Raw genomic sequence first — 15,994 nt, 5'->3', positions numbered from 1 at the left:
CATTTATTTGGCATCTGTTAGCTTTTACCGGGTGACTGCTGGGCTTGTGAGGGGATAAAAAACAAACAAGATGTGGCCTTGGTTCTCCACAGCTTCATATCGTGTTGGCAAGCTCCTCTTCCCAATCTGGTTGGTTTGCCTTCCCATTACTCCCCACTGGTTCTATCAGCTGTAGCACCCTGGATGTGCTCCCCAGCCTGTTCTAGAACTCAGAGATACCCTACGCAGCTCCCGGCCACTTCTGTTTCTATCACCGACCAGATCCTAAGCAAACTACTAGTCGTGGTTGCTGTTGCTATCAAATCTTGTGGTGTGTACCCACTCCAGGCTAAATCTATAACACAAATACACAACTTGTAGGAAGAGTAGACCGTACCCTGAGGATGTTGATCGAACCACTGGCTCCCTGGTAGCAGGGATATTTGAGATCAGAGAGAGGTGATGAAGAGAAAGACCAGGAGAGATAGGGAGCAATCTGTGCAAAGGCAGAACATGAGTGGGGCGTGAGGTCATCAGAGGGGAATACAAAAGCTGGTGTGGCTGGGCTCAGGCGGACACAGGAAGCCAAGAGGTGGGAGTACCGCCCACTCAGGACAGTGGCAAAGGGTGTTTCATAGGATCCCCTTGGGAGAGGTTAGCTATAGATCAGAGGCAACAAGGAGGCTCACTGGAGAACAGCTATTGCTGTAACCCACATGAGAGAAGTCAGGATGTGGACTGGGCAATACACGAAGAGGGCTGGCCTTGACCGATGAAGGAGTTGGGGAGGGGGTACCTGCCAACTCAAGCCAGAGAACACAAATGAGGCTGTGAGGCCTTTGATGTCACTGAGGACTGCCAGAAATGCAGGTAAAATTATAAAACACTGTCTTTTGAGGTGCATTTTAAGATTCAGACCCTTTGCCAATTGCCGACAGCCATGCACCTGAAATCAACTGGGCTGGAAGTGCATTGAGGCGACTGTTCTTCAATCCTGCTTGGGAAGAAGTGGTGGTCTGTGAGGCCTCCAGTCAGGGTGCTAGAACGCTGTTCCTACCCATTATAGGCAGATCCATCCTGGGCAGGAGCAGCCTGGCCATTACATAGTCCATTGGCCCCCAGAGACCACTGTGGTCACTCGCTGTCCGTGTGCTGCTATCTGCCAGGAACTCTCTGTTTGTTTGCTATTTGAACGGCTCTCGCACACAAACTGTCAGATAAAATTCCATCTGTGGTTAATGGAAAGATCTGTTTAAATGTTGCATCACCACTGGAAAGAAACCTGAGCTCTGACTAAACTCTGGGGCAAAGTCCCATCGCGCTAAGCAGAATGCACGTTGCAGCCCCCGAAGTCACACTGCAACTGGGAAGCGTTAAAGCCCCAGCAGGAGGCATCAACTAGAAGGTCCCCACAGCCCAGAAGCAGGCACTGAAGCTCTCTCCATCCAATAACATCTCCATCTTTCCATTGCCATCATCCAACTGGCTGAAAACCAAAGGAAAGGGCTGAACTGGAGTCATCTAGCTAAAATGTAAGGGTTGGAAGTCACAGGCAGCGGCATCTAAACTATAAGCCAGTTTGGAACAGACTTAGAACGAGTAATTTTTAAAAAATTTGTGAGCCCTTTCAGCTATTGGCTGAGGCTTCTGCAACATCTGCCCTTCTGCAGACATTTAGCAAAAGAACAAGTTAAAAACAAATGGTTTCACTTTGCTTAGATGACAGCCTTCAGAGAAACCCAGTGGCCAATACTGCACGCTGGGAACACGTAAGTTGTTCTCCCTGTGATCGGCTGATCAGTAAAGCAAAGCAAAATGGCCCCCTCAAGAGGAAATCACGCAAAGGTTAATTAAGAACGTACAGAAGCCAGTAGCTCAGCAGTTAAGAGTAGCACTGCTCTTCCAGAGGACCTGAGTTTTATTCCTAGCACCTGTATGTTGGCTAGCAACTCCAGTTTCAGGGGATCCCATGCTCTCTCTTAGCTTCCACAGGAACTGCGTGCGTGTGGCAAACAGCCATACACATAAAATATTTATATTTTAAAAGAATGCAAAGACAGTGCTGGCCTACAGAGAAGCCGGTAAAGGATGGGTGGAGGGAGCTGCCTGGTAGGGGTGACCTGTGTATGTGTGTGTATGTGTGTATATGTGTCTGTGTGTGTCTATGTGTATGTATGTGTCTATGTGTGTGTATCTGTCTATGTGTGTGTATGTGTATATATGTGTCTATGTGTGTGTATGTGTCTATGTGTGTGCCTGTATGTGTTTATGTGTGTGTATGTGTCTATGTGTGTGTGTGTCTATGTGTGTCTATGTGTCTATGTATAAATAAAGACAAGCTTCCCTTCTTCGCTGCCTCCCGCTTGTGTTTGGTTTAAACAAATGTACACTCCATCCATTTCCTATGATGTTGGGGTGGACTGTAAATTCCATCACTCATCAAACCGCTTTGATACAACAGAAATCAAAGGTAATTAAAATAAAATACCATCTGTATTTGGCTGGACTTTATCCAAAGCCCTATAGCATTCATTTCCAGTTTGGTCATTCCAGCACATGGACAACTACATTCCAATGTCTCTGAATAATATTAAATCATCGTTTCCTTTTGTTAATAATATTAATTATAGACCTTTCCAAGTGAAAGGGTATCATGAAGGGCTAACGGAAGAAAACGGTTCTGATAAGGGTCAGTACTAAGTAATTCTATGAAACAGCAAATTTCATCAAACTGGAAATGACTGGGTAAAGTAAATATTCATCAAACGAACAGTGGATTCATTTGGATTGCCTTAAAACTAGACTATGTAAACAGAGGTATTTCATTTGCAGTTCAGAATTCCTAATTGGTCTATATGCTTTCTCTGGGGTTGAAACTTTAATTAGAACTGAGGGAGACAATTGGCCAATCACTGGCAGGTCTCCGCAGGGCTGGGACTGGCAGGCTTTTCACCTTTTTCCTCTTTATTTTTTTATTGGCAGGATGCTTTGATGGCAGCCCTGCCAGGAACCAAGAAACTAGGTAAAAGGGGTTTTTATTTGGAAAAAGCTAGCTGCCAGAGTCTTGCCCTAGGAAGTCTGTTCTTCCTTCTGCTTACTTCAGGCATACAGCTGCAGGGTATGGTGGCTCACGACTGTAACACCAGCATTGGGGAAGCTGAGGCAGGAGGCTTGCCATAAATTCTAAGTCACCCTGGGCTATCTAGTGGGTTTTGGACCAGCCTGTGATACAGAATGAGTCTCTGTCTCAAACAAAATGATAAAACTAATCCCTGGGGAACACTTTGCAGGGAGACCCAAACTGAACACACTCCTTTCAACAAACCCAGCATGAATCAATGGACCAGCTTAGCTGTTGCATACAGGTGGGTCTAGGGCATCCAGCCACGGGCACCTCTGGGAATAGGTCCCTGTCACCCGGCCTGCATGGCCCGTGCATGAGCCTTCTGCCCCAGCATCACCGAAGCCTCACTAGGACCAGAACTACTGAGCAGCTTTGCATCCCACAATCATTCAGCTCATGTTTTTGAAAAAGAAAACATGCCCAGCTAAGTACCATAGGGAGGTTTAAAACCTCCAGAGCTGGTGGCTCTCGTCTGTAATCTCAGCTACTCAAAAAGGCTGAGTCAGGAGGATCAAAGTTCTGCCAAGGAAAATTATCTAGACTTTGTTTCCTAATACAAAAATACAAAAGGAGGCTGAGAGCATAGCTCTGTGGTCGGTCACTTGCTTGTTATATAGGAGGCCCTAGGTTCAAGCCCCAATACCTAAAATCCAAACAAAACCCTACAAAGGTTTAAAACAGAAGACAAAGCATTCTCCGTGTCTCCTATTTTGACTCTATATTTGTCTGAATATCAAGAAGGAGTTTTAATTCTTGGAAGCCCCCTCGAAAGGGATTGGGGGCCAAGTCTCTTAGCAAAGAGCCCCCATGTCAGAGCATTCTCCATACAAATACTTGCCCTGATTTTTTACTCCCTGAGAGGTGGGAATTTGAAGATGCTGGAGATTTCAGATGAAGAGAAAGCATGATGTCTTTACAGGACATAGCCACTGCTTGCTTGGAGTGAAACTGTAGCAGGGCGATGTGGTGCTAACTTCCTTCTGAGCTTAGCCTTTCCCCTAAGAAGGGCAATGGCTCACTTTCAACTCACAGAGCCCATCAGAGCTCTCCCAAGTTCCGGCTGTGCACCAGCTCCCCGCCGCCCTTCTCTATGGGCCCTGAGGACCAGCTCTGCTCACCCTTCACTAATTACTCCCATTCTAGAATCGAGAGCAGCTATGCTTATGGCTTGGCTTCCTAAGGGAAGGGAATGCCCTCGTTCCTCTGAAAAACACTTCTTCATGTTCTGTATTGTGACCACAAGTAGATATAATTATAACCCCGTGTAATTAGGTGAAATGGCATGCTTTAAAATGCCCAGACACATAAAAATCTGCTAATAAACATTACATTCCTTTCCTTGTAGAGGGAATAAGAGAATTAGCAGAATGTCCTTTGTCTGTATCTTTGTATTTATTCATCCATTCTTGTGGTTATCCATCTGTTCATCTAGCCACCCACTAATACACCTATTCATCTACCCAAGCATCCATCAATCATGTATCCATCCAGTCATCTATCCCTCCATCAGTAATATATTTACCCACCCACTCACTCACCCACCTATTCGCCTTTCCATAAACACATTCACCCATGTTTTCACCCACTCATCCACCCCTTCATAAGTCCATCCATCCATCCATCCATCCATCCATTCATCCATCCATCAGTCCATCCATCCATCCATCCACCCATCCATCCACCCTCTCACCCACCAACCTATAAAATGAATTCACAAATACATTCAGGATCTCTGCTTCCCATGCCCCACTTACATGAGTGGGGTCTACTTCAAACCAGAATGCCCATAGAGCAATGGCCCAGAGCAGAGCAATTCATCACTGTGTCCAGGGAGGGACTGTTTCTCTCCCCTCCCCAGCTCTGCCAACACAGTAAAGCCAGTGATGGTCAACAGAGTGGTTTGTGGCAACATCAAAAACCTATTCTTCCACGAAAACTATTGTAAAACGTTCTCTGGAAATGGCTGAAATAATTTTGTGTGCCAGTCAGTGAGTTCAGACTGGCATTTAGAGCATGGCTTTTAAAATGAAATGACTACTATGTTTAAAAACATCGTGGCCTACCTATCAACGGCCACACCTCCTTGTGGTTAGTAGTGTTTCTCCCATGCACGTCCTTTTCCCTTTCGGCTCGCATTGTGACCAAATGTGTTGCTTCATTTTTGGCCAGCTTCACTGCCAGCATCGCTGCCCTTGCTAGAGGCAGAATAAACCACACAGCAGGTATTTAAAAAGCACCTGCTGAATAAATGAACGTGTGAAAGGCCCACAGCCTCTTGTGCAGTTGCAATCTTTACCATGTATCTGCTGACTGAAATTTGCCAACATTAATTTCAAATATAGGTAGAAAGGAAGCATAATTTACTGACCCAGTCAGCATGGGTTACACAAAACTTCAAACTAATTTACTTAAATCTGAAAGAGAGATCACACAAAATTTTAAGGAGAGTCATGCTTACTGCTCCAACCATTAAGATACCAGAAAAATTATATAATGACCAGAAAAATTTCTCCCTGCCTCATCACTAACTTCATTATTAAATATTTGCTTTAAGGGTTTAGTTTATTGGTAAGAATCATACACACACACACACACACACACACACACACACACACACACACACACTGGGGTAAACCCAAGGTCTTGTACATGCTAAGCAAGGGTCCACCACTGAGATATCTCCCAAGCACGACTCATTTTTAAAATATTGATAGATTTCAACATTTTAACTAAAGTCAAGTATTTTTCTCAAGTCTGATAAAAATACAAAAATCGAGAGCATTTAGTGGATGTGACATGTTGCTCTATCTCTGCTACCTTGTATCCAATGTAAATACAGAAATTAATTTTTGAGACTAGAAACCCATTATGGTCTCCTTTGAGGAGGGCAAAACAGGATGCTCTCAGCCTCGGGAAGGAACATTGTCTGGAGGCGTGTACCTGTGGGTCCATTCTGAGGAAGGTGTGGGGGCCCCTGCTGCTCAAGGTCGATCTCTTGAAGGTCTTGCTGTGGTAAAAATGATAGTAATCGTCCAGGTTTCCAATCTGCAAAACAAGAAGCAGGCTATGATTCTCTAATACACCTCAGAGATGTTTCAAAGCCCACCTCCCCACAATTCAGCTGCCAGAGGAGCCTCCCTCCGCGCCCTGTGGCCCACCTGTGCTTTTGGCACACAGTCAGTGTTTAGGAACCGGAAGGACAGTTTGGATAGTTCTTTTCAGATAAACAACTCAATGTAGTGTTTCTGAGGAAGCATACACATCTCACTGGTTAATATTGCCTAAGTTTATACTATCGTGGCCAAGTTTTTTGGACACGAGTTAGTGTTTATTTTGGGTCAAGTATCACTGAGATAGTGAAGTTACTGTCAAGTCAGGTCTACACCAAAACATTCATTATAAACACTCCCCTTCCTCTCCACACCATGAGTAAACCAAAATCTCTAAGAACAGGTACTCACTCTCAAGTGCATGGCGGAAGCCAAAGAAAACACACGGGTCCATCTGCCCCAGGACTGTAAGAGGTCAGATGAGAACACGCAGCCCCCTGGGGCGTCCCAATTTTCCATTACGTTGAGAGAGGCCCTGTGGCCTGATTCCCCCATCTTCAAGAACAGTAGATGCTCACACCCTCCCTGTCATGTGGACTTGCCCAGCGTCAAATGACTCTTGAATACAAGGACATAGCTTTCAGAGGTCAGTATCCTAGCTGTCACTGGCTGCATTACATCACTGGTTAGCCACTGGCCTTGAAAATGCAGGTGGACTGAAGTTACAGACACCTCTGTTGCCCTTCTCAGCCACCTGAGCATCTGACTCAAGAGGGACTGAGGAGCAAACGGGCCACCTCTGTATCCCCTCATGCTTGCAGCATTATATGTAGTCAACTGAGGTAGAAAGCATTTAATGGAAAATGCTGTGCCTTATCATTGCTCTATTCACTATTGTTGTTGATCTCCTACTGTGCCTAACTTACAAACTAAACTTTATCACAGATATGTATGTACAGGGGAAAGTACAGTAGGCATATCTATGTCTATACATACACATGGTTCATAAGTACATACAATATATACTATAGTACTATCCATTTGTACGTAGCATGTGTACACATACTACTGCAGTTCTCAGAGCAATTTAGATGTGATGGTTTTACATAGAGAGTTGCAGTCAGATTAAGTCTCAAACCCTTGCCACATTGGCCATGTGGCTGAGTAAGGATGCCCCATCCCTGTTCATCTCCATCCCTTGGGAGTAAACTGGGGATAAAACAACTTTACCCTTGGAGTTTTTTGCCTTATTGATACTTCTTGAATTTAACTAGGACTAAAGTTTACCCAGTAAAACACTGCTGACCACCCCAACCTTACAACCACTCTGTCAGCTACATCCTGTAGATGCCCAATAGAGATGACGGTCCTGAGGAAAGACCTGAGGGGATTTAGATGTTATAAGTGGTCACTTCCACATCTTTGCGTAAGATGGTAGAGTATACAGACGAGGTTCTGCTGGGTTCTCTGTGGTCCTCAGCGTTTTTTTGCTAGCCAGCCTGACAGTGCCACTGTTCCCTGTTCTTTTGGAGACAGCCTCCTGTTTTTTAAAATAAAGCCCCTCATAGGGACTTCCCAAGAAGACCAACAGAATCAACTAATCTGGACTCCTGGGGACTCCCAAAGACTGAACCACCAACCAAAGAGCATACATGGGCTGGACCTAATCTCTCTCTCTCTCTCTCTCTCTCTCTCTCTCTCTCACACACACACACACACACACACACACACACACACACACACACACGTAGCAAATGAGCAGCTTGGTCTTAATGTGGGTCCTGAACAACTGGAGCAGGGGCTGTCCCTGACTTTGTTGCCTACCTGTGGATCCTTTTTTCCCTGCGTGGGGCCCCCTGTCTGACCTCAGTAGGAGAGGTTGTGCCTAGCCCTGCAGTGACTTAATGTGCCAGGATGGGGTGATAAGGGAGAGCCCCCCTTCTCAGAGGAGAAGGGGGGAAGGGGATATGAGAGGGGCTGTGTGAGAAGGGGTCAGGGGGAGAGGGGAGCTGTGATTGGGATGCAAAGTGAATAAATAAGTTAGTTAATGGGGGAAAATAAGCAAGGCTCCTCCACTTAAATTTGTCCTGGCATGTTCTGTTCTTGCACACAAAGAACTTCAAGCACTGTGACAGTCAAGTGTCACCTTCTTGGTGCCAGGACCCTCAGGTGGTGCTAACAAACGACATCTCTTACTGGGTACTGGGATTGGCCCTCTGTCTCCTCTTCAAGACCCCTCCATTCTCCCTTCAGGTTGGGCGGGATGCTGTGGATTGGACAAATCTGGCTGTGCACACATCTTAACCCCTGCCCAATGGAAAACCTGGACTTATCATCTCTGGGTTTTCATCTCCTCCTGAGACTCTAAGTACCACTCTGCAGGATTGATGGCTTCCAGATCTGAAGGGGATACCTATGTATGTGAGGGCGCTCGCAGGGCTCCTGGAAGATAGTAAGTGCTCAGTCACAGTTATCCACAATTCTAACTCTCTGCCAACCTTCTGCTTCAAGGCGTCTTTTATGGCCATGACAAACTTCACTGTTTCTATCTTGTACACAGGCAGGCACTTTTCTCTTCTTGCAGGTAAACCTTATTGCTCACTTCTTCAAACAAGTGACCCAAAGACTGCTAGAGCATGGTCGATCTGCTTCTACCCGAGACAGTCGTGGAGGCTTACTAGACAGCAGCTGTTAGTAAGTACATTTGCTTATGAGCAGTCGCTATCCCTGGTGAGTGACACATAACTATTGGTCCTTTAAGTCTATGCATTTAAGCCAGTTCCTTCTTAGGGAAATAGGTAAACAGGTAAATGAAAGGAATAGACACAATGCCAAGCCACCAGTCACTGAATGGAGATCCTGGAGGCCACTCAGGAAAGTGCTGAACTCCAGATAGCTGAGCTAAGCCAAAGGAGCCACCCCTTCCCTTGATGCAAGTCCCAAGGCCACCCAGTTCCCTTGTCTCTGGGACAGTGGGATCATCCTTAGAAATGGCCTTAGAAATGATTTCCAATGATGAGCTGTTCTCTTGGAAGAAGGAAAGGAACAACTGGTCCCCATAATACTAACTAGGCAAATGGCCTCGGGGGTCAGCAATGTCCAACACTGCACCTGTTTGGACCCATGTATAACTCAGCAGGAGGCTTGAGTTCCACTGCAGATGAGAAGGGAGCACCAGCCAAGGCCTCCTGCCCTGGCAAAGCTGGCTGCCAACAGAGAGGCGCTGACTACGTCAGTGGAGCCTTGTAGCATCTGCCTTATTGTGCCTGACTCATGGTTAGCATCATGACTTCAAGGTTATCCATGTTGTATTATGTGTCGAGATGTCCTTCCTTTTGATGGCCGAAGAACATTGCATTGTATGAACACATCCATCTACATATGGATGGACACAGGTTATTTCTTCATTTGGCTATTGTGAATGTCACCATGATGAATGGGGTGTGCCAATATTTACCTGAGTCCCTGCTTTCACTTCCTTTGGGTACATTCCCAGACCCGACTTCTAGCATAACTGGACAGGCCACACCCACTTGTTTGCTTATGTGGCCACTTCCTGTTGCTTCTCCTTCGTAGCCATCTCGGCTCTTCTTGGATTCTCACCTGATCTGCCCCTGCAAGCACTGGCTCTAGGGTGCGCTTCTTAGGCTTGGAAACTGCTCTTTCTGACCTCCTCTCAGGCTGTCATCATGAGAGAAGACAGGAAACCAGGGTGGCAGCTCCAGGCTTGGACATTCTCTCTCAGGGATGGGTGCACTCTCTTAGTTCAATCAGATGATATCGGATTGTGCTCTGACCCTGACTCAGATTAGTCAGAGGGACTCATTGCTTCTGACTCTGACTCTCAGTCTTCCCATTTATAAGATGAGGCCATTGTATGAGGAGACTGAGGCCCCAGTATTATATGGGGAGGGGGAGGGATTCCAAATTTCTGAATTAGCAACACTGCCACTCTATCTAAAGACAAGCAAAGACAGTAGACAATAAAGGACATATGTACACACAAATAAGACCTAAAATGAACTGTCATTCTTTTGGTATATCTTCAGGGTCATACTGGCAGACACTAGACGTGTAAGAACATAGGTGGATACTTGAAGCTACTAATAGCACCAAACCCCAAAGATAATTATGATTTTCCCTATATATACATAGATACTCACAATACATTAATTAATATAATTAGGCATAGTTTAATAACAAAATAGAACAACCACAATAACTATAACTATATCTACTATGTAATATACTATATATAAAACTTTATCTATTAGAGTGTATATATGAAATGTATAAAGTGCTCTGCAATTTTTTATTTAATGTCTCTAGGCTGTGGTTGACTGTGGGTAACTACAACTATGAAATGTGAGCCCTCAGATAATGAAGGGCTCCTATAGACAAAAGAGGCAAGAAGCACAAAGCCTTTTCAGGGAGAAAATGGGTGCTGGGGACTAAATGCAGAGCCTCACATAAGCTAAGCATGTCCCACTGAGCTGCACACCCAGCCCAGAAACATCTCACCCTTCTCTGACACTCACATTCACAGTAACACAGTTCATCGGCTCTGTGTGTGTGTGTGTGTGTGTGTGTGTGTGTGTGTCCTGGGCTGCCTCTGGGCCATGGGCTGGGACACTGACTCTGCTCCTATGGTCAGTTGGCACAACTGTGCACAGCACCTCTCAAGCCAGTCTCTGAACAGCCTGTCGTTACAGAGATGCACCGGATGCCACACACATGTCCATGACAAGCAGAGGGCAGCTCCTCTCGCCTCCCCTTTGTGGGACCAGGAGCGGGAGTCACTGTTCCTTAAATCTTAACATAAAAAAAAATTCAATATGTTCTTTTCTCCTTTCTTGCCCATGGAATTTTCACAACGTGTTCATCAGAATCAGTCTCTCAGAGCACTATCCGATGAAACAATTTGCTGAATATCAAATGCTCATGTTTCGCTACTCAACATCAATATGTAACTATATACATTAGGTTGATAAAATTGGTAATATCATTAAAACATCATTAAAGGCCTTGCTAAATGTTCTCAACCAGAACACTGGAAGAAATGAGATAAAAAAAAAACTCAGAGAGAAGAGTCAAAAGTAGTTCAGTTCTCCCTACCACGAGGCTCTATTAGACATTCCAAAACACTAGGTAATGTAGGTATACGGGGCAGACAAGGGAGGTACAAAGAGAGAGTGGAATTGGGAGCTGGCCCATCCTGTCCCTTGCTGGACCTCGAATGCACCTAGCTTAGCAGGCAAGCAGCAGAGGACCACGTCCATCCCGTGCAGCAAACTCAAAAGTTCAGACCCAAGCAGCTAGCTGTTAAGTCTAACCCCATCTTGCAGACAGGGGAACTGAAGCTTAGACCAGTGAAGGTAGAGCTTCAAGACCATGTAGCACGTTAATAACACAGCTAGGATTCCTAGGCATCAAGCCTCTATCTTTTGGTGCAATTAAAAGCCAATAGCTTCCACGGAGACTCCAAAAACCTGACATCTGTCCTCAGTAGGAGGGTCTCCACACGGGGCCCATATCTCAGCATGTGATACTCTTCTGTTTCCAGGGGAAAGTATGGGGTCACGCATTAAGCTCAATGGTACATTTTCCATTATACATTATGTGTGTATGTGTGGGTGGATGGATGGATGTTCAAGTTGTATGAAGACCTGTTTGTTCTGCTGTGAGTGAGATATACTGGTATTATAATGCATATATGTATATATGTATGCATGTCTATTATATATTCAGATGTGTGTATTTATTTAAAAATGTGTTTGTGGCTATGTATATCTGTATTTATATATATATATGAATGTATTTTACATATGAATATGAATGTGTAGGAATTTGTATATATAGATACATAAACATTCGTGTGTGTGTGTGTGTGTGTGTGTGTGTGTGTGTGTATTTATGCAGGACTCGTGACCAAAGCCCAGCAAACCTTTGATCTTTTTTTTCCCATAACCATCATATGAATAGGCTGCTGGGGCCTGTGCTGACTGCCCTAATCCAGAAGCCCCGGGTCTATGGCTCCCCACTGTAGTATACTTCAAACACAGGCAAATAGCTGCAGTAAATCAGCTGCAAGTTGGGTCTGACCTCAGATGGAGGTTCTGGTTACAGAGGCCTGGGTGGTGATGGGGCTTCTTGGTTCTGGAGAAGAGAGCAGCTCAGCCTTTCCCAGGAGGCTGCTAGCTGGTTGCCCTCTTCCTCCCCTCTCCCCAGGGCTCAACTCAGGGCCACCGGCTCCTCTAGAGCCTCCTTTCCCTCCACCTGGATGGGTCCTGAGTACCCTGCATTCTCGTGGCTGAGGTGTTGGAAGGCTGAGCCCTACTCTCAGCATCTCTGTCCTCAGGCTTGGCACAGAACAGATGTCAGCAGACGACTCTCACACAACCAGAGCCACCATCATCGCTTTGCCCCCACTTCCCACTCCCTGAGAGCCTACCTATCCTCTGAGGAGCTCCGAGGCATGGTGGGAGGTACCACCCAACCTTCTCAAAGCAGCTCCTTAAATGGTCCACATCTTCATCCCCTGGGGCAGGCCTTTGACGGGGACTAGCCCCCACGGTGCTATGCTGGCCCCTTCATCTCTTCAACATCACCACACTGCCATTCTGCCCAGCTCCTCACTGACACAGAGCCACCTCTCTTGTCACACATATCGGCTTCTGTCCTTAAGAGACTTTGTCATGTGTAAGGACCCTTATCTCTTGTTGCTCCATAGTCCTATGTGAGCTCACGCCGGTCCTCTGCAGTGACTCCACTGACTCCTGCTATTGTTTACCTTATCCTAAAGTCACTAACTGCCTCCGGGAAGCCTTCCCAGATCTCCCAGACTCAGTTCTCATTGCACCTATATACATATAGACCAGGGAAAGTGTGAGTCCAGAGGGAGGACTGACAGCTCCTTCCCTTCTGGGCACAACTGTCTTCCTTTTACTCTCTCCCAGCCAGTCCCCATCCCAGGACAGCCGAGAAGCTGGAAACCACTATGCTGTGGAGCTGAGGGACCAACTGGCAGCTGGTGGCCTGGGCAGACGTAGCCTCTGTGCTATCTAAAAGGCACAGCTTCTCCTCCACCCAGGTGGCTGGAGGTTATTCATGGGGAGCACACAGCACAGATGGGAGCACCACAGGGGGAGGATCCGAAGGAGAGCATGCGAACAGTATCTGAGCAGACTCCAAGCAGTGTCTGAGCAGAGTCTTGAGTTTTTATTTTAAGCACAAGCATTTACTCTCATGTTTACTGAGCCCCGTGGGCTGCCAGCTGGAGCTCACCCTGTATTCTTCAAGACAGCGCTACGTGAAGGAATGAAGGAGGAGCGACAGTCTCATCCATCCGTGTCTGATGTGCAGCAGAGCCACTGCAGAGCACCAGCAGCCACCCCAGATGACACTGAGTCTTACAAAGGTCCACCAGCTCTGGGGCCAGAGAGCTGGCTCTGCTCTCGCTCTCAGGGAGTTGCCTAAGTGCATATTTTGGACAGTCTAGGAAAACATCACCCCACCTCCCCAGGCTCGAGCAGCTAAATCTCGCCTGCCTCAAGGGAACAGCTGATAAGCAGCCCTGGGAACGTCCCCCTTCAAGGTCTCCACATGAATGGGGAGTAGATTTGCAGCTTCTGACTGCAGAAACCTCCCTTTATCACTCCCGGAGCCTGCCCTTGGCTGGACACAGATGTCTCCAGCCCTCTTCCTACAGCTGCAGCTTGCTGGCTTCTGGGGCTGCTGGGCTTTCTTGGGGCTGACATCTTCCAAAGGCCTTGGCTTTCTGGAAGAGTCCATGTCTCAGTCATGGTCTCCTGGGTCCAGTTATATAACGCTATTGATCCCAGTTGGCCTGCTTAAGAAAAACACAACTAATTAGAGCCCATAAAAGCCTACACACCAAATTAATTCTGAATTGCTCCGGTGACTTCCTCCTAAAAATGTTATAAATAGAGATGGCCACCGGGCCTATATTTAGCCTGTGCTGGGCTACCTGGTATTTATAATTAAGGAAGTCCAGAGGGACAGAATGGACATTTTGTTGTTTTTTTTTTAAAGCACTTTTTTTACAAACTGCTTCCCATTTCAGTCACATATACACACAGCCACATTCTGTTATTGCAATAATTACAGTCCCACCCGAGTTAAGATGCTGCACGATTTCTCAGTTCTTTCAAATTATGTTCTTCAACACATACACACCCCAAACAGTACAATTAAGCTGGTCAACTTCCTGCAAATCCCTTTAAAAAAAATAACATTAATTTTGATTTTGTAGACTTCATTTTCTTTCCCTTGAGCTGCTGAAGCAAACAGCCTGGTTTCTGATGAGGAAGCCTGACGTACCCACTTGGCCTGGGCTCATACTGCTCATGGCTGCAAACATTCTTTATTTTTGAAGATCTCCTCTCTAAAGATCTTACTAGTTAAAGGGTTCTTAGTGGTTGTGTGAAGTTCATTATTGTTCTTCATTCCTGATCCTAATGCCCCCTGTGTATTCACTTGTTTTGCTTTTATTTGATTTTTTTTTAAAGAAAAACATGCAGCCCTTCCTCTCCTGAGGTCCTCTAACCTAAGTGTCATAAGGACAGGAGCACAGCTTGTGTGGAGAGGGGACAAGAGGAAGGCCTGGGGTAGACCAGGGCAAGGCATGGCAGCTGGAGCTCAGCAATGAGGAAGGCATCCCCGCTGGTAATGGAAAGCCTAGGAAATCCGTAGGCAGAGGCCCCACTCTGGACGTCTACATGTGAGCAGGTCCCCAGGGTGGGGTGGAAACCAGTGAATTCGTCAGATGGGTAAACGGCAGGGGCGCTGACGAGTGTATCAGGACATCAGGAGCAACGGAAGCCAGATCTCCCAGCACTACAGAAGGTCAATCATGCAAGGCAGAACTCTTGAGAACTCTTTCGTTTAGGACTGGAATTAGCCGTCCTTGTAAACTGTTTTCAATGCAGATAGAGAAGTAAGCGCACGTGGGTGGCGTGGTTTGGAAAAGTGTCATCCATAGAAAGGCCCATGTGCTAAAAGCTCGGTCACCAGCTTTGGGGAGATGAAAGAACCATTAAAAGAGGTGGAGCCTAGTGGGGAGAAGTCACTGAAGACAGCCACTGACGGAAGAGTAGGTAGGTCCCAGTGCCTTTCCTCTCGTGCTTCTTGGCTGCCATGAGGCAGGTAGTTTTGCCCCATTATACACTCTCATCAGGACCTACTGCTTGGCCACAGCAGCGGGGCTCCGGGCTGAAACCCCACACATGGTGAGACAAATTAAGGCTTGCCTACTTTTGTCACAGGGTCAGAGCACCATACATGAGGTGTATGTAGACACAGATGCACAGTCCCAACCTGTCCCCCTAGCCTGAGAGCAACAATACTCCAAAGCTACAAAGCCACGAAGAATACAGTGATCTCGCATACAATTTCCCTACTGAAAAGAACAGGGCTCCCGTGGGCCATGGCTGGTTCTGGGACAGGAACAGCAGGAGAACGTGTGGTATCATAGATAGGCAGGAAGCAAGCAAAGGCCCACAGAACTCCAGAGACATTTGAGAAGAATACAGAGGCCAGCTTGAAGGGCACCCACTGACCAAGCTGGGCACAAGATGTTCTAATGAGCTCTGACTAAAACAAGAAACCATGACATGAAAACAAGAAAACAGACACGAGTAAATTGATAATAAACCTGAGCTTCCTGTGGAATATCTGCTATGTGTCCTACAGTTTCAAACTATTACACAAAATACAATTATGAAGGCAAAACCCAGACATTTTGACAGTGTAAATTCTGATGAAAATCGCCTGAGTCAAGTGACCTATATAAGCATCACGAGAGACACAATGGATGAAATGT

General features: G+C 46.2%; 1 protein-coding gene across 2 annotated transcripts in view; it reads right to left on the bottom strand.

Moving 5' to 3' along the window:
• The window catches only part of Pcsk6 (proprotein convertase subtilisin/kexin type 6), a 188,251-nt gene that overhangs the window by 134,037 nt on the left and 38,220 nt on the right, over window positions 1-15,994 (bottom strand). For both annotated transcript variants that reach the window (NM_011048.1, NM_001291184.1), the window contains exon 2: window positions 6,044-6,148. In NM_011048.1, coding sequence (NP_035178.1) covers window positions 6,044-6,148 — 105 coding nt within the window. The remainder of the gene's footprint in view (window positions 1-6,043; window positions 6,149-15,994) is intronic.

This window comes from Mus musculus, chromosome 7, assembly GCF_000001635.26.
Source record: "Mus musculus strain C57BL/6J chromosome 7, GRCm38.p6 C57BL/6J".
In the NCBI taxonomy this organism is placed as follows: domain Eukaryota; kingdom Metazoa; phylum Chordata; class Mammalia; order Rodentia; family Muridae; genus Mus; species Mus musculus.
The sequence above is the reverse complement of the archived record's forward strand: the minus strand, read 5'-3'. Positions and strand labels throughout refer to the sequence as shown.